The sequence below is a fragment of the Esox lucius genome, chromosome 11 (assembly GCF_011004845.1).
Source record: "Esox lucius isolate fEsoLuc1 chromosome 11, fEsoLuc1.pri, whole genome shotgun sequence".
NCBI lineage: Eukaryota > Metazoa > Chordata > Actinopteri > Esociformes > Esocidae > Esox > Esox lucius.
In genome coordinates, this window is record NC_047579.1 from 18578618 (window position 1) to 18598241 (window position 19624).

Sequence of the window (19624 nt, forward strand, 5' to 3'; positions counted from 1 at the left end):
GCAGTGATTCTCAAATGGGGGTACGTTGCGGGACTGTAGGGGGTACGTGAGATTTATATAAAAAAAGATTAATTCATTTAAATGATTAATAATTTAATTTAAAAGATATACAAAATCATCCATGATTACTAAAAATATCATATGAAAATAGTTTTAATAAAATGTTTATGTAAACCACATTTTTATATAAAATGTTTGATTACTACCTAAATCAAAGAAGAATTTGAATCACGCCTAGCGGGAAGCCAGTTACTCTACTGGAAACAAACAGACATTTAAATGAAATCCTGGTTAAAACTTAGTAATACTACAGTGGAGAACATGGAGGATAAAGAAAAAAAGAAAGCCAAAGTGGAGCCAACAAAATACCATCAATATCAGGAGGGGTATGTTTTGATGGGATTCACGGCAACAAACGACAACCCTCCCCAGGCATTGTGTTTTTTCTGTGGGGAGAAACTAGCTAACAGCTCGATGAAACCGGCGCACCTCCAGAGACATCTCAGCACCAAACATCAGTGTCATGTTGGAAAACCATCAGACTTTTTCAAGAGAAAACTTGCTGAGTTTAGATCATCGCAGGAAACAATGCCTCCACAACATCAGCCAAACAAAGTCTCCACAACATCAGCCAAACAAAGTCTCCACAACATCAGCCAAACAAAGTCTCCACAACATCAGCCAAACAAAGTCTCCACAACATCAGCCAAAGCGCTACAGGCGTCATACGCGGTGTCACTGCTCGTGGCTAAAGCAAAAAAGCCGTTCACGATCGCTGAGGACCTGTTACTCCCAGACGCTGTTGTATTAGCTGAGACAATGCTGGACAAAAATGCCGCGGATAAATTAAAAACGGTGCCTTTGTCTAATGACACCGTTTCCCGCAGAATAGAAAGATTGGGAGCGGATATTGTTGAACAAGTTGTGGGAAAACTTGGCGAGGCATTTTCACTCCAGCGAGTCGACCGATGTCAGTGGCAAGGCACAGCTCATTGCTTTTGTGAGGTATGTGGATATCAACGACATTTATGAAAATGTACTTTTCTGCAAGAGCTTAGAGGGGAAAAAACAGGAGAGGACCTTTTTAATGTTGTGGATAGATGGCATAGAGTATTCAGGACTTAATGTTTTACTAATAAAGGGCAAACAATGTAAACAGAATGAAAGCATATGTGATTTATGACTTGTCCTGTGATGGCACTACGTAGAGATTATTGTTAAATATTGTATCATTTGTTACAGACAAAAATGTATTCAATCTAATTTGTATATGAAAAAATATCTGACCAATATTATATAAAAACAACTGATATCCAACAGTTAGTTTAACCAATGTTCAGGGTACTCACCAGTGACAATGAGCTTGGTTCCTTGTCCGAATACCACAGTGATTCAGTTTGTTTACTTGGTCGTACAAAAACCTCCTCACTCTCACTACTGAGGGAACTGAAACATCCCATTCTGACAAAGATTCACTCTCTACCAACCGATCAGGGATTTCTAGGAATTCACTCTATAGTGGAAAACAATGTAGAATTTCATAACATTTTGGTATTTGGCATTGGTCTATATAAATCCATTAGTAAATGCACAATCCAAAAGATGATGATGATATTCAAAACAAGAAAAAATGAATCTGTCTATTTTTCTTTTTGATATAGTGATTGATGGGTTGTCCATCTCAAAGTTCAAGTTATGTGTTATACTTTATTTGTTAATAGGTTGATATAATAATAGGAGAAACATCTTCAACTGATGTTTACTACAGTTAACTTTTCTGTCAGACATAAAGCAGAAGTGAGTGTATTTGGTGAGGAGGTTTTTGTCATGGTGTTTTATCACTGTGATACGTCTTCTTTAGCAGAGTCGTCCCATGTATGACAGTAATACACTGCTGAGTCTGACTCCTCCACATTATTAATAATCAAACGATAATCTGATGTAGACTGATGATTAGATGTGAATTTAGGAGAGGAGAAACCAGAACCATATTTTATTTCTTCAGGCTTACTACCATGATACCAACATACAACATACTGAGGAACTCCTCCTGGAACCTGTTTATACCAACAAGCAGCCCTATTAGTGACAGTACCCAGGTTACAGTCCATAGTGACCATCTCTCCTTTCCTCACTGTCACAACAGGAGGCTTCTGTGTCACCACAGTCACACCACTGACACCTGGGAAATAAGATGACATGCAGTAAAGAGAAACATACAGACTCATTATTAATAAAACATGAAGTAAAACTTCCAGTAAGTCAGACTTACATGTTAGAGCAGTGATGAGAGTGCAGAGTGTCCCCAGCATGTTGTCAGTGTGTGATGTGAACAACCCTTACTGTCCAGATGAGAGATGAACAGGTTGGAGTGTGAGGAGAGGAGAGACTGAATGACCCACCTATAAGGATACAGGGAGGGAGGGCCAGAGGGAGGGGCCTCTATAGGTAACCAATAAGGGGACAGACAGGGAGGACCAGAGGGAGGGGCTTCAATGGGTAACCTATGAGGAGCCAGCCAGAGGGATGGGCTTTACTGTCCCAGCCGATTAGTTTCTAAGAAGATGGACTTTTGACAAATTGAAATGTCAGACAGTCAATTTAGTTCACTGTCAATATTATAACATACATTTTATTTCATACCACATAGTTTGGATGTCACACGCATGTAAAAAGTTTAGTGCAGTTTATCCTCAGGTCACCTGCAGGTCAAAGGTGACTGGAAAAGCTGCTGATGTTTATATACAAAAAGAAAACAAAAGGGGAAAATATGCAAATATTTAATATCAAACATGGTTCAGAATAGAAAAGCGTTTCAGTAAAGAGCATGTATTGCATATCAACATTTGTCTCAGCTGTAATCTAACAAGACCTTTTTTTACGTTATATTACTAAAACATTGCCAAGAATATTCATGATTTTAAGTTTATTTCAAGATATTTATCAATATGAATGGATCTTCATTGACTAGATCCACATGTCTTACAGAGGTTATTGAACTATATGTGGTTTATATCAGGTCCTGCCCGAGGGCCTCTAGGCATCTATATGCGCCTGGGGGCCACAGACTGGACCTGACTGCAGAGGTGCCTCTACTAAAAAGGGTCCCCAATTTGAGGCAGCTGCGTTTTGTTGTCTCAAATTGGGGACCCTATTTAAATTGTTTTGTTGGTCTTTCAGTTGGTTGGTCATTGTTTTGAGGTAGCTTTCTGTGTTGCTGATCTTCAGTTCCGGTTTGTATAGTCTTTTTGTTGTTTTCTGTGTTTACAATTAAAAGGATGATTCCCTATAGCTCTGTGCCTCATGTCCTGCCTCTGTTTCATCAGACCAGAGGACATTTCTCCAAAAAATATGTTCTTTGTTCCCATGTTGCGGTTTTGGAGCACTGGGTTCTTCCTTGCTGAGCTATCTTTCTGGTTATGTTGATATAGGACTCGTTTTAGTGTGGATTAAGTTACTTTTGTTCCTCCAGAATCTTCACAAGGTCCTTTGCTGTTGTTCTGGGGTTGATTTGCACTTTTAGCACCAAAGTATGTTCATCTCTAGGAGACAGAACGCGTCTCCTTTCTGAGCGCTATGACGGCTACATGGGTCCATGGGGATTATACTGTGGATGTTGTTGTGCAATAGAATCACATGCATTACAATGTTTTTACCATGACATTCTTCTAAACTTAGAGGAGCATAAAGAACATAATTTACATGAAGCTATAAATAAGGTGGGGATGGGGAAACAGATGTGTCCTGGGGAAAAACACATCACAGTCTGTAATTCAGTGTCAGAACTAGAATATGCCCAAGGTGAATGACTCTAACTACTGATAATAGATATGAAACCATCAGTTGATCTTTGGGTAGAACTGAAATCAGTGGTGAACAAACAGTGAAATTGTGAAATAAAAAATTTAAATCACCTTTATCACTTTGCACTTTTCCACATTCACACCATTTTACTAGATGTAATTGTGCTGTTAGTGGTAGATAACATATAGGGACTAAATATACAAATCTTTCACAAGACATACATTTATACGCAATGGCTGGTGAGACTATTATAATAATGAGAGTAAATGTTCTACATGCATTTATAGTTGATGTAGACAATTATAGTTTTAACATTATATATCTAGATGGAGGAAGATGACCAGAGATTAGAGTACATAAATGCTGAATAGTACAGCAATTAAGTTTACATTTCTGTCTTGATGTGGTGAATATAGTCTTATTAATCTCTATGGGACAGATAGTGAGTTGCTGAGAGACAGAAAACAGGGACAGAAACTCTTCAGGTGGCAGAAGGATTTGGTCATGATTGACCTTTACTCTGTATCTATCCTCCTCCTGTCAGAGAGGAGTCAGTAATATAGAATTTTAGTTGAGTTCAAATGAGTCAGTAATATAGAATCTCACTGGAGATCAGATGGCAGCATATGACTCTTTCTGCAGTTCATTCATTTACAAGATGATTTTATGGAGGCAATAGAGAGCAGAAAAGTATTAATGTATAATGTACGTTACAAGTTGGATAAATAGCTGTTTGGGTACAAAACGTCAATTATAATTGGCATTCAGAATGTGGAATCAAGGCAAATGGAAGAAGTAGGGTATCATCTGAGACTGAAATGCAGGGACAGCAGCAATGAGGTTCCCGAGGTAGACACCTACATGTAACAACGGAAAATGCAAGTACAGTGGCAATTCGAAATGTGCAAAGTGCTAGGTGGCATGTGCAACTGAAATGCAGGAATCGCAGCAATGATGTAAACATGTACCTGTAAGAGCAGAAACTTCCTATTCAGACACGATGACTGATCCTCTCAATATGTTTTTGGGGAGCATCAAAGATTTTTGATTTTTGAAAAAATAATAGTCAAATTAGAAAGTGCTATTTCCCCTGAAGCTGGCATCTTTCTTTTGGGGGGAGCAACATTCAGAGAGATCTTGCCTAGGGCGCCAGATTGGCCTGAGACGCCCCTACTGCTGTGCCAGGATGTGACACTATACCGTTGTTCTCAGGAGTTTGCATACCCTTGGAGAGTTGGTAATATATATGCCATTGTGAGCAGGCAAAAACATGTATTGTATTTCTTATGGGATTCACATTCAACTGTAGGTCATAATGGCATATATATTACGACATATATTATGTCATGTTGATCAAAATATATTATACTAGTTATCTGTTGAATAGTCGTCCCTCACATAACATCTAGGCATTATTACATTGCATAAGTCATTAAATGCAAAATGTTGAACCAGTTTTAATAATCTGTCAAGCACCCAGCCAGATACTCAGAGGACGCTGCTGGTTGCCATGGATGCAGCATGTGAGGGCATCATAGCAGATGCCTGCAACGTGTATGTTCTTTGTATGAGGGCACAGATCACAAGCAACAGTAGAGCTGGAGAAGCACATACTATAGAGCCAAAATGGGCTCAAATGTATTGACCATAAGAAAATAAAAACATGACTGAAATATTTTTTGGAAAAAATAAAAGCAAGATGAACAAAAAACATTTAATCGTAAAAAAAACTACATTCAATCATATGAAAAAAATTTATTCAAATGTGATAAAAGTGAATGCTAAAATCATTAAATGGATTTTCGCATCAGACTTTAAAATATCTTCGTTCACACACGCTTTTTTCATGTTCATTACAATTTCTTCCCACCTTCTTTCAGTTATCTTTTCTCAAAGCCAAGTTTTAAGACTCTACTAGAGTAAAGGCAGGGATTTATCTGGGCATTGAATTCTCATACCCAATTAGCCATGAATCAAAGTACTATAAGTTGGTAATCAAAACCTTTGCATGCAATGCTTTCCCAATGCAATCTCTGGAGAGAAGATTAAGAATTGTATAGGCTTGGCTAAATGTGTACATTTAAACAGAATAATAAAACTGATATTCACTGGTTGCATCGATGTTGCTGTTGCCATGGTCACAGACAGAGATATTAACAAAGGAAAGACAAAACAGCATGTCTGGGTTTAGTTTTAATGCGGCCCTCAAATAAAATGAATACTTTTATCAGGTCTTCCACGTGAGAGGCACTGTCTTTAACCACTAAGCCACGGCACTACACGTTTCATCAGGCGCTAAACACCATTGAGCATTGTGTAAAACTGACTAACGTTTCTTATTAAGTTTACCTCCACCACAAATTCCGTCTATGAACTGTATGGCTTTTGCCACTGGCCGTTTTAACAGATTATTTGCCAGTAATAGCCCTACTAGTATCTACTAACTTCCTAGGAATAGTCATAAAAATTGAGCAATTACTAGCGAGACTCAAGATGAACTTTTCCATGACAGAAACAGTCGCAATATAACCGTATAGTTTTAGTTAAGGCATACTATAATGTAGATACTGAAGGTTATAGCCAGTGAAGTTTTTGTCTATGCAGAATAATTAATAATGCATACTTCGCTTTGACTGTGAAAAGATACGAACATGGGACCTACAGTTTACAGGTCTGCTTCTCTAACCACTACACTATTTATCAAGGGGTGGGCAGTGTGATGGCAATTCCATTGATAGGAACTCTTAAAGGAGTGAGTACAGAGACAAAATTCCCTTGGTATAATCAGCAGTTTATTTGCAAATAGAGAGATGCATCAGAATAATCATCTGAGGAAAGTCTGAGGTAAATACATGGACAGTCAATATTTATTATGGGCTGTCCCCCACATTATCCTTCCTGCCCTAGGTGTTTACTGTTGTGTTTACCCAAAGGGGCCAATTGCCCCTACCTCCCTCAAGGGCCACATTCCTAAGGAACAAAGGACAGAAACCATTATTGGTTTAGGCAGATAAACAGATGGTCAGAGTACCTAATGATCCTCTGATATTATACAAACGTTTGTCACAAACAAAGACCAGAGTTACATACCAGGTAATAGAAAAGCAGACATTTCTCAATTGTACATTAGTTCAAGAATTTCCATAACAACAGTCACTCACTCACTCAGTAAGAGACATTCGCTCTTCTTGGCCGGCTCTGCTTACACGGACCGGCAAAAATATTGTATAAAAGTGTAACACAGGAGAGACCAGAGAAGGAATAAAACCTACAGTTAAGCCCAAAAGTATTCATACCCATGCCACATTTTGAGCCATAGTGGATTTTTATTTGACATACAATTGTTGCTAGAAAATCTTTTGTGACCCCCCCGGTTACTTATAAGAGGACTAAAGGCGAATGCAGTTTCATCAAGTTACCCAGTTCAACCCGTGGAGACAAGACCGATTGTAAGAAATTCTTCTGCTAGGTTATAGTACACAAAGTACACATTGCCTCCGGAATATTCTGGAGGGATTAACATGTCAATCATCACCAAGGTGACTGTCCGAGTTGAATATCAAAGACCTAATTCTGCCCTGCATTCATACTCCCTTGTACTCCTGCTGCCCTGTACTTCTAATTCTGCCCTGCATTCATACTGCCCTGTACTCCTAATTCTACCCTGTATTCATACTGCCCTGTACTCCTAATTCTGCCCTGTACTCCTAATTCTACCCTGTATTCATACTGCCCTGTACTCCTAATTCTGCCCTGTACTCCTAATTCTACCCTGTATTCATACTGCCCTGTACTCCTAATTCTGCCCTGTACTCCTAATTCTACCCTGTATTCATACTGCCCTGTACTCCTAATTCTGCCCTGTATTCATACTGCCCTGTACTCCTAATTCTGCCCTGTTCTCCTAATTCTGCCCTGTATTCATACTGCCCTGTACTCCTAATTTTGCCCTGTTGTCCTAATTCTGCCCTGTATTCATACTGACCTGTACTTCTACTGCACCTTTAAGAATCACATTACCTCACTAACTGTCCGCTGGTCGAAGACCAACATTGTCAGGTGAAACGCAGCTAACAGACATTTACTGGTGGTTTCTATTGAACTGGAACCTCAATGACCCTATCACTTCACTCATTATATGTATGGACTCCTACACCAATCAGCCATAACATAACGACCACTGACAGTGATATCACGTGAATAACACAGATAATCTCATTATCATGGCACCTGTCAGGGGTGGGATACATTTGGCAGCATGTGAACATTCTGTCCTCAACGTTAAAGCAGGAAAAATGGGCAAGCATACGGATCTAAGCTACTTTGACTAGGGCCAAATTGTGATGGCTAGACGACTGAGTCAGAGCATCTCCAATACTGCAGCTCTTGTGGTGTGTTCTTGGTCTGCAGTGGATAGTACCCCTCAAAAGTCCAAGGATGGAAAAGCGGTGAACTGGCGACAGGGTCATGGGCAGCCAAAGGTCACTGATGCACGTGGGGCACGAAGGCTGGTCCGTGTGGTCCAATCCAACAGATGAGCTACTGTAGCTCAAATTGCTGAAAAGGTTCATGCTGGTACTGATAGACAGGTGTCAGAACACCTGTAGCTGTAGACCGGTCAGGGTGCCACAGCTGACGCCTGTCCACAAACCGCTGGCAACAAAAGTGAGTACACCCCTAAGTGAAAATGTCCAAATTGGGCCCAATTAGCCATTTTCCCTCCCCGGTGTCATGTGACTCGTTAGTTTTACAAGGTCTCAGGTGTGAATGGGGAGCAGGTGTGTTAAATTTGGTGTTATCGCTCTCACACTCCCTCATACTGGTCACTGAAAGTTCAACATGGCACCTCATGGTAAAGAACTCTCTGAGGATCTGAAAAAAGGAATTGTTGCTCTACATAAAGATGGTCTAGGCAATAAGAAGATTGCCAAGACCCTGAAACTGAGCTGCAGCACGGTGGCCAAGACCATACAGCTGTTTAACAGGACAGGTTCCACTCAGAACATGCCTTGCCATGGTCGACCAAAGAAGTTGACAGCACGTTCTCAGCGTCATATCCAGAGATTTTCTTTGGGAAATAGACGTATGAGTGCTTCCTGCATTGCTGCAAAGGTTGAAGGGGTGGGGGGTCAACCTGTCAGAACTCAGACCATATGCCGCACACTGCATCAAATTGGTCTGCATGGCTGTCGTCCCAGAAGGAAGCCTCTTCTAAAGATGATGCACAAGAAAGCCCAGAAACAATTTGCTGAAGACAAGCAGACTAAGGACATGGATTACTGGAACCATGTCCAGTGGTCTGATGAGACCAAGATAAACGTATTTGGTTCAGATGGTGTCAAGCGTGTGTAGGCATTTCATGGCAGCCATGACTGCCATGGCCATCGTTGCCCTTCACTCTGGCCGTGATGCCCCGAAAATCATTGTATGCCCTATGGCCATGATGGCGTTTGTGCCACTGCCACTGTGAAAAACTCACGGTCAGCTGTTCGTTTGAAAGTTTGTTTGTAGTTTGCAATTGAGAACAACCCCAAGTACGGACTACATGCCAGTAAGCAAGCTAGCCAGTTATGGATAGATAGCTGACTTATTTTGTGATTACCTGAATCAAAACTATGTTTTGGAAGGTGCGTTCATAGGCAACTGGGAGGTGGGAAAGTTCTGACCTCCGAGTGGGAGAATACACCTGAATGTTTTTTGAAAACTCTTTAGGTTTGACATAACTCGACATGGCAGTGTTTGTGGTGAAAGCTCAGAAAACAAGAATTACTTGCTCAGCGCACAGAAAAGTCAGTATATTTGTTTATTTAGGTCATACTCATTAACGCCGGTGATTGTGATGTTAAAGGATACAAATGTATACAAATATAATTTGTCTAAGTATAAATATTTGACCAGTATTATTAGAAACAAACCATACATTCGACAGTTGAACAAATGTTCAGGGTACTCAACAGTGACAATGAGCTTGGTTCCTTGTCCGATTACCACAGTGATTCAGTTTGTATACTTGGTCGTACAAAAACCTCCTCACTCTTACTACTGGGAGGACAGGAAGGGAAACAGCCCATTCTGACAGAGATTCACTTTCTACCAACAAATCAGGGACTTCTAGGAATTCACTCTATAGTGGAAAATAATGTAGAATTTCATCAAATTCTGGTATTTGTGTATGGTCCATATAAACCCATGAATAAATGCACAAACCAAAACCATATAATCAAATCAAGATAAGCCAAATCTCTATTTTCACAGCTTTGTTTTGATATTGTGATTGATGTGTTGTCCATCTCCAGATCTCCAGTTAAGTGGTATACTTTATTTGTGAATAGGTTGATATAATAATTAGAGAAACAACTTCAACTGCTGTTTACTACAGTTCACTTGTCAAACATAAAGCAGAAGTGAGTGTATTTGGTGAGGAGGTTTTTGTCATGGTGTTTATCACTGTGATACGTACTCTTTAAAAGAGGGGTCCCATGTCTGACAGTAATACACTGCTGAGTCTGACTCCTCCAAATTATTAATAATCACATGATAATCGGATTCCGACTGATAATTAGATGTGAATTTAGGAGAAGAGAAACCAGAACCATATTTTACTTCGCTCCAGATATGATACACTGTTAATACATACTGAGGAACTCCTCCTGGAACCTGTTTATACCAACGAGCAGCATTATTAGTAACAGTCCCCAGGTTACAATCCATAGTGACCATCTCTCCTTTCCTCACTGTCACAACAGGAGGCTTCTGTGTCACCACAGTCACACCACTGACACCTGGGAAATAAGATGACATGTAGTAAAGAGAAACATACAGACTCATTATTAATAAAATATGAAGTAAAACCTCCAGTAAGTCAGACTCCTTACATGTTAGAGCAGTGATGAGAGTGCAGAGTGTCCCCAGCATGTTGTCAGTGTGTGATGTGAACAACCCTTACTGTCCAGATGAGAGATGAACAGGTTGGAGTGTGAGGAGAGGCTGGAGGACCCACCTATAAGGAGACAGGGAGGACCTGGGGGGGGGGGCTTCAATGGGTAACCAATAAGCATACAGACAGGGAGGACCAGATTGAGGAGCCTCTATGTAACCAATAAGGAGACAGACAGGACCAGAGGGAGGAGTCATTATAGGTAACCTATAAGGAAACAGACAGGGATGACCATCACGAGGGGCCTCACATCCTACACTGTAAACCCACATTTTTTCACCTTATTCAAAACATTTGTGGAATATTTGAGTACAGGGTGTGTCTTTAAATTGTTTTGTAGTGATTACTCACACCAGTTAAGTCTAACGGAATCCAAATAACGGAATCCCAATTTGTGTTGTATCAGCCTCAAATAATTTTGTCATTTAATAAACCACACCTCCAGTATAATTTCCCAGTATGCATTTCCCTTTTGTTGCTTTCCACCCATGACTGTACATGTTAACAACGGAGACATTTCTTTGTCTTATATGTGAGTTCCTAGACAAATGTTAAACTCATGATATATTATATTTTCCCTAGTGCTCTCAGTGTTGCCAACTTAGCAACTGTCAATATGTTAGTGAGGGGAAGTTAGACTCTTTCTACTGACTCTGATCTTATTGAGTTATTCTGTAAAAAGTTTGATTCTTTTGAATCATTTCAGTCAGTAACACCTACAACCCACCGCCCCCCCAACGAATGTTCATCATCATCTTCTCTACAGCATCTGTTTTACTCTATGATTTATCATTGATTTATCCTTATCATTACAATAAGAAATACATCTTTACTGAGTATTTTTACCTAGGCAAAAGCCAGTGGCTCCGTGCTTGTTTTCATCTTTAATCAACTAACTATATTAATTATTATAATCTGCGTTCAATTATCAGTTATAAACATGTGTTTATGATGTTTCTGCCTTGATCCATTTTCTCTGCGATTGCACATAGTAGTTGATCGGAAAACTGATCTGGAGCCCTGGGTATGAAGCAAGAGAACATGTTATTGCAATCCGCTGTCAAACATCGAATGAACAATAAAACTGAAAGAGTCATTAGGACTAGTGAGTCCCGAGTCACTAAAAAGATTCATTCAAAACAAACACATTGTTCTCGAACTGCACATCGCTACACTATATTTAGCGAGTATTCAGACCCCTCTAGCGACTATTTTTCAAAAAAGTGACAAGCAACAAATCTAGCAACTTTTTCTGGTGTTATTGGAGACTCTGACATGAAAGCACGTATTGTTCTTACGCTTCTCAATGTGGGCCCCTCCCCGATCCCAAAGCATTCAGAGGCTGCCCAGTCCTCGTGCAGCAGTCAGAGCAGATGTTCACCCCTCCGTGTCCAGAGACTGCAAATAAATCGCGCCTGCGATAAGCCGCTGCTGGCTCTAAAATGTAAAATGTTCACAGCATTTGACTCCCACAGCTTCAGTCACCTACTCACTGTCCAGGAATTGTGACATTGGAAAAAAACAAGAATCGACAGAAGTTTATTTGTAGTTCTAAAAATATTTATGGTGTTTTTTTTTACTCACTTTTTGTCTCTCCCATTATTTCTCTCTCCTGCAGCGTCCATCACAATTATACGGAAGAGGATTAGTGCCAAGAAATAATAAAAAAAATAAAACCAGATTAAAGTCATTATAATGTGAGATTAAACTCATTAAATATCGAGAATAAAGTTTAATAATCCGTTTTATGGAAACCTGGGAAACCTCGATGAATCGCGCGTAGGTGAAGCCAGCGATAAGCTTGCATTTGTCCACTGGTTGTCAATTCACGTTGGACAAAAGCGAGTACATCGCGCAAATTGGACAGATTTTTTCTTCTTAAAAGACCTAGCTGCTTATGGTAAATAAAGCTGTTATATTTCAAGAAAAAAGTCGAAATACAATCTTGAGAATAAACTCATTAAATATCGAGAATAAAAGTCGAAATTAAATGTAGAGAATAACGCATTCGATCAGTGTGCATTGCATATAGCCTACTGATAGAGGACATGGCAGAGGACATCAATTAGTCAAGTTATATTATAGACTTTCTTTCAGTAACACAGAAATACTATCAACTTTAGCTAATTATGACAGAATTATAATTAGCATACGAACTTTAGAAGAAAAAATCAGTCCAATTTGCGCGATGTACTCGCTTTTGTCCAACATGAATTGACAACCAGTGGACAAATACAAGGTTACATAAAAAAATATATTTGAAGCCAATTATGTTTTGATGTAACTGAAATCAAGACGTCTTTGAAGGAGCAACAAGTGCGTTCGATGGCCCAGAAATACTACTTAGACTACCATAGTTAAGCACTTTCATTTGCGATATCATGTGAAACAAAGTCAGGCCATGGGCTAACTCTATGATATCATGTTCATACGAAATACGACTCCCTTGAGAAAACACCACCAATACAACTCAAAGCTCCATTCCCTGACCTTAATGAGTTTATTCTCAAAATTGTATTTCGACTTTTTTCTCGAAATTTAACAAGTTTAATCTCGCATTATAATGACTTTAATCTCAAGATGTTTTTTTATTATTGCTTGGCACTAATCCTCTTCCGTACAATTACATGCACATAGCCAATTATACAAATTAGGTGACAGATGACATCTGTTACGTCCCCAGTGCTTTCTGTTGCTCTGTGTTCGTATGTATGTTTGTGCCTTGTTTGTCTGTGTGGTTGTTGCAGGCTAATTGGCTTCCTGATCGCCAGTGGCAGCTGATTGGTAGGATTTTGGGCTGATTGGAGAGCTGACTTCCGCAGGCTTGTCAGTGGTTGTAGCTGGTTCAGCCTGCATATAAGTCACAGAGTTCTGAAATCTCCTTCTTGCTCCTGCTGCTCTTCTGTTGTTTGGTCTATATTGCTGTCTGTGAGTTGGAAGAACATTTGTGAATTAGTGCTTGGATTGTGAGAGCAGTGGATTTGCACTATTGTTTGTGTTGTAACTATTATTTGGGTTAAAACCTTTATAATTTGTCTCAAGGGGGAAGGAGAAAGCCATTGTCTTTTTGACAAGAGGCCCTGGGGCTCACACCACCCATAGCTTTACTCTGTCTAAAACCACTAGGTCAGACCTGGGGCATACACCACCCATAGCTTTACTCTGTCTAAAACACTAGGTAAGACCTGGGAAGACCCCCACCTGTATTTTGGTTAGAGCACCGGCGCTAGAGGTTAGTTATTTGTTTGGCAGGTAAGGTAGGGTTAGGGGTTTGGGTAGGGTTAGGGGTTTGGTTAGGGTTAGGGGTTTGGGTTTATTTCTTTGCTATGGTTCCGTCCAGACCCTTTTCCCTAAATTACTGTTGTGATAAATAATCTTGTGAACGGTAGTCCTGCCTCTGTCATCCATACTCGCACCCACGACCCCACACCCATTCTCGCCATTCCATAGGGGCCTCACGTGTAGCGGGGTGTTGCGCTCTGTCCTCTGGGAGACGTGCGTAACAACATTTAGTGACTTCTAGCGATATTTAGGACAGCCAATAGCTACTTTCCTTACTGAGGAGTTGGCAACACTGAGTGCTTTGTTTTGATGGTGTGACCAGAATGCCATGGGTGCTACCTTCTTAAAATTGCCCTAAAAATCCTTAGGAATTTCCAAAAGAAGCACAACATCTATACTGAGATTCCATTGAAAACATGGACACTTTACCAGAATTTTGCAACCCTACTGGGAAAGGGTCCATAATCCAGCTTTCAACCGCAAGATAGATTTTTTTATTTTATTTAAATTGGACGAATCAATCAGTCAATGAACATGCCAAAAAAAATGATGAAACCTGCTGTAAAGCATGATGGGACAAGTTTCCTTCTAAACTTAAAATGTTTGTGATACTGATTTTACAAAACAATTAAAAAATAAAAGTCATTATTACCGTTTTGCTTACTTTGAGTTCAACTTAAAAATATTTGATTAAATTACCTAGGGTTTACAGTGTATGCACCTTCTGAGAAATTAACTTCAGATATTGAAATTACAGTATCTAATAAAATATAAAACAGAACAATACAGTATGAAATAACAATAATCGCAAATTGTTTTAGCATTACATTCAAATTCATAAACAAGACACAGGGGGTAATACACAGTATTAAGAACTAAAGGTATGCAGACTTATGAACAGGGATCAGTAAAATGTTTTCTTTGTTGCCATGTTTTGTTTTATGATTGTGCCATTCTGTTATGACCTGTTGAATGTGAATGCCATAAGAAATAAGTGTTTTGCCTGCTCACTCATATTTTCTTTACAAATGGTACATGTATTAGTAATTCTCCAAGGGTATGCAAACCTTTGAGCACAATTGTACATTTGTGATATTTTATTGTAACCTATTGTAAACGTATTACACTGACTTCTGGGAATAAAATGAACACTTAACATGCCCCAAATTTGAGTGAACCACTATAAATGGTTAAAACTGTCAAGATCTTTATCAATAAATGACTATTGATGTAATGTCTTTATTGTAAACCTGTTGGGTTGTGAACCAACAGTACATCATAAAATGACTTATGTCTCTACTGTAAACAAGGGGAATGACTATCATGGTGGTAATATGATACAGGTGGTCAGAGATGGGCAAAGATACATCAAAATGTATTGTAAAATAAGATACAAATTAATCAGAAAGTAGCAAAAGAACTTGTCAAGAGTATTAACCCAACTCCAACCACTGAATATATTGAGAGCCTTAGAATATAGGTATAGAGGACACATACATTAATAGTGTAGTAAGAAAATGTTCTTGAACTCCAATAGAGAATAAAACAGTTCAAAAGTTCTACCAAAAAACAGTTAAACATATGTGTGTGTGGGTGACAGAGTAAGTGTGTGATTGATTAAGTGTATGGGTTTGTGTGAGAGAGGGAGTGTATTATAACGTAATATTGTACAACACTGAAACACTTTATTATTTATTTGTGCACAACCGACGAAAACTTAACATGGGCTGAAAGAAGCAACTAACCTTAACTGTGAGGGCTGCTACTCGGGTCAAATAGGTAGCTAGAAGATTACATTCAGTGGGGAGAACAAGTATTTGATACACTGCCGATTTTGCAGGTTTTCCCAGTTACAAAGCATGTAGAAGTCTGTCATTTTTGTCATAGGTACTCTTCAACTGTGAGTGACGGAATCTAAAACAAATTTGTAATTATTTAGCCTTTTATTGCATGACATAAGTATTTAATACATCAGAAAAGCAGAACTTAATATTTGGTACAGAAACCTATGTTTGCATTTACAGAGATCATATGTTTCCTGTAGTTCTTGACCAGGTTTGCACACTGCAGCAGGGATTTTGGCCCACTCCTCCATACAGACCTTCTCCAGATCCTTCAGGTACACTGTCGTTGGGCAATATGGACTTTCAGTTCCCTCCAAGGTCAAGGTCAAGGTAAACTTTATTATCCCACAAGGGTAAATTCATGTTTATTCGTTTGCCTGTGGTGTATCCCTGCTTAGACTGCTGCCCCCACGACCCGGCCACGGATAAGCCTAAGAAGATGGTATGGTATGGTATGGTATGGGTAAATTCATGTGGTCATTCATTTTGCACTCTTGTCGCAACATATTCTCTAAACATATAGACACCACAGGCAAACGAATAAACATGTATATAACAAAAAAGTAACAGTACAATGGGAATGACAATAACAGAAGTCAACAATCACAATACAAAAATAAACAATACTACAGAAATGACAAAGACAATCCGACATCTAACGTTTACGAAACATTAAGGTAACTAAAAATAAAAATAAGTATATAAAAATAACTAGGAGTAGATGTCAAAAAAGGAAATTTGGGTCTACCATCCAGTTAAAATGCCAGTGGATCAAAGTACTTGCGATGTGCATGGTCATTATACAGTCTGATCGCTGTAGGCACAAATGATTTATTGTACCTTTCCGTTTTAATTCTCTGTTGTAAAATTCTACCAGTTGACCTATTGCTTCTCATAAATTTATTCCAAAGATTTTCTATTGGGTTCAGGTCTGGAGACTGGCTAGGCCACTCCGGGACCTTGAGATGCTTCTTACGGAGCCACCCTTAGTTGCCCCGGCTGTGTGTTTCGGGTCGTTGTCGTGCTGGAAGACCCAGCCACGACCCATCTTCAATGCTCTTACTGAGCAAAGGAGGTTGTTGGCCAAGATCTCGCGATACATGACCCCATCCATCCTCCCCTCAATATGGTGCAGTTGTCCTGTCCCCTTTGTAGAAAAGCATCCCCTAAGAATGATGTTTCCACCTCCATGCTTCACGGTTGGGGTGGTGTTCTTGGGGTTGTACTCATCCTTCTTCTTCCTCCAAACAAGGCGAGTGGAGTTTAGACCAAAAAGCTCTGTTTTTGTCTCATCAGACCACATGCCCTTCTCCCATTCCTCCTCTGGATCATCCAGATGGTCATTGGCAAACTTCAGACGGGCCTGGACATGCGCTGGCTTGAGCAGGGGGACATTGCATGCGCTGCAGGATTTTAATCCATGACGGCGTAGTGTTACTAATGGTTTTCTTAGAGACTGTGGTCCCAGCTCTCTTCAGGTCATTGACCAGGTCTTGCCTTGTATTTCTGGGCTGATCCCTCACCTTCCTCATGATCATTGATGCCCCACGAGGTGAGATCTTGCATGGAGCCCCAGACCAAGGGAGATTGGCTGTCATCTTGAACTTGTCCCATTTTCGAATAATTGTGCCAACAGTTGTTGCCTTCTCACCAAGCTGCTTGCCTATTGTCCTGTAGCCCATCCCAGCCTTGTGGAGGTCTACAATTTTATCCCTGATATCCTTACACAGCTCTCTGGTGTTGACCATTGTGGAGAGGTTGGAGTCTGTTTGATTGAGTGTGTGGACAGTTTTTTTTGTTTTATTTTAGATTCCGTCTCTCACAATTGAAGTGTACCTATGATAAAAATGACAGACCACTACAAGTAGGAAAACCTGCAATATCGGCAGTGTATCAAATACTTGTTCTCCCCACTGTATATAGATGAACAATTTTGCCTAGGCTACTAAAACGAACACCAAAACATGTTAAACTGTTAAAGATTGTAGCAATTTATGCTAGAAATCGATGGAAAGCTGGCAACCTACCCGTTTCTCACCTTGACCTTCTTCTTCGGGTATTGATACATTTTCTGTTCTGATTCTCAAACAGGTCTGGGCAAGTTACTGAGTAGGCACCAATCAATGGCAGCATTTTTATGTTGTCATCATGTAGACTTCCTCTACATCTACTTCTCAGTATTGTGCAATATTTTGTAAACTGCAGAATACCAAACACTAAATTATTTTGATATAAAATATGAAGCCATTTTTATTAACAAATTACAAAATATTACTTTGCATTTAAAATACGTATTTTGAATACATGTAACATAAATACTGCACATCCCTGCATGTGGTCTTCTCTTAGTACTCTGAAGAAAATCTCTAACATCACTTTAGGATTCAGTTTAGGACCAGTTGGTTTTACTAGTCAATGACAAAATTCTACTAAATGTATAGGAGGTTTCTGTAAAACACCAAACATGGTCTGTTCTCATACTGAAGAGACACTGGTTCAGGATGACTTGACATTCAGTTAGTGTCTATATTCAGAACATCTGAAAGCAGAAGTGAGTGTATTTGGTGAGGAGGTTTTCGTCATGGTGTTTATCACTGTGATACAACTTCCTTAACAGAGCTAATATATATATTGGAGAGTAAACTGAGTCTGACTCCTCTACATTATTAATAATCACATGATTATCTAATTCAGAATGAGGATTAGATGTGAATTTAGATGAGAAACCAGAACCATAGTTAGGAGCACTATTAGTTTGGTAGAAATACAAAACAAACTGAGTTACTCTTTCCGGAACCTGTTTATACCAATGAGCAGCATTATTAGTAACAGTCCCCAGGTCACAGGTGACCTATAAGGAGACAAACACGAAGGACCAGAGGGAGGGATCTCTAGCTCTTGGCTTCCTGACAAATTACAAGTTATAGTTTTATAATATGAGAAAATACTATTGGAATACTAATTTACGCCAGTATCTAATATGTATTTGTATCAATACAATCAATATGTGCTAACTGTTTTAGAAATGTATAATGGATAAGTATCATATAATGATTATATTTGATACCACAATTGTTGAAGGTCAGTGGTTTTATATTCTGATTTTTTAACCATTCCGTTCCTCTCAGGGCATCTGCAGTGACTAGGGTGAAAAACATATCAGTAAAGAGGATGTATTTTTGTATGATTGAGAATGTCATATATGCAAATCTGAATTGGATTTAATCAACATTGATAAATGGAACACCAAGAATAATTATGTTTTCGAAATTGATATAGGGTGTTACCTAGGTCCTTCCCTGTTCATTTCAAATGTTCTTCAAAATACACTTTGCTGTCAAATTAAAATCCTAGCCCAGTTACCAGAACACCATGGTGGAAGAAACTTCATTAGTGTTCAGGAATTTACCAGATTTCTAAAAATGAAATCACTGCTTCGGCTGAGATTTCCAGAGAACCTGGGAACTTTACCAGAATTTCACAAGGCATTGGCATGCACAAAGGAACACACAATTTCCATTGGAATCCAGCAGAACTTATGACAGGAAGACAACTGACAGCAAAACTTATGTAATTGTGACAATAATTTCATTAGTGGGTGCAAAATATTTGTTTCACTGCATGATTGGATTACTTTAGACAAACGTATATGTTTGATGTTTGTGTAGCTAAGATGAATTAATCATGTGCATGCAAAAAAAATAAATAAAACAATTCCAAAATATCAAACAAAAGCAGAGAATTCTGGGCACATTTT

At 39.2% G+C, this 19624-nt stretch overlaps 1 protein-coding gene across 5 annotated transcripts in view; it reads right to left on the reverse strand.

The window, feature by feature from the left end:
• Positions 1-19624, reverse strand: part of LOC105005954 (immunoglobulin kappa light chain-like) — an 82636-nt gene that overhangs the window by 13928 nt on the left and 49084 nt on the right. For 2 of the 5 annotated variants that reach the window (XM_029123082.2, XM_029123084.2), the window contains exons 1-3: positions 2273-2388; positions 1851-2182; positions 1350-1383 (exon numbers count right to left, since the gene is read on the reverse strand). The exons of 1 other annotated variant lie outside the window; for it this stretch is intronic. In XM_029123082.2, the coding sequence (XP_028978915.2) occupies positions 1350-1383; positions 1851-2182; positions 2273-2312 (406 nt within the window). In that variant the 5' untranslated portion in view covers positions 2313-2388. Of the gene's footprint in view, positions 1-1349; positions 1384-1850; positions 2183-2272; positions 2389-19624 lie in introns of those variants that run through there. 2 more of the 5 variants (XM_034295256.1, XM_034295257.1) reach the window with 1 other exon arrangement.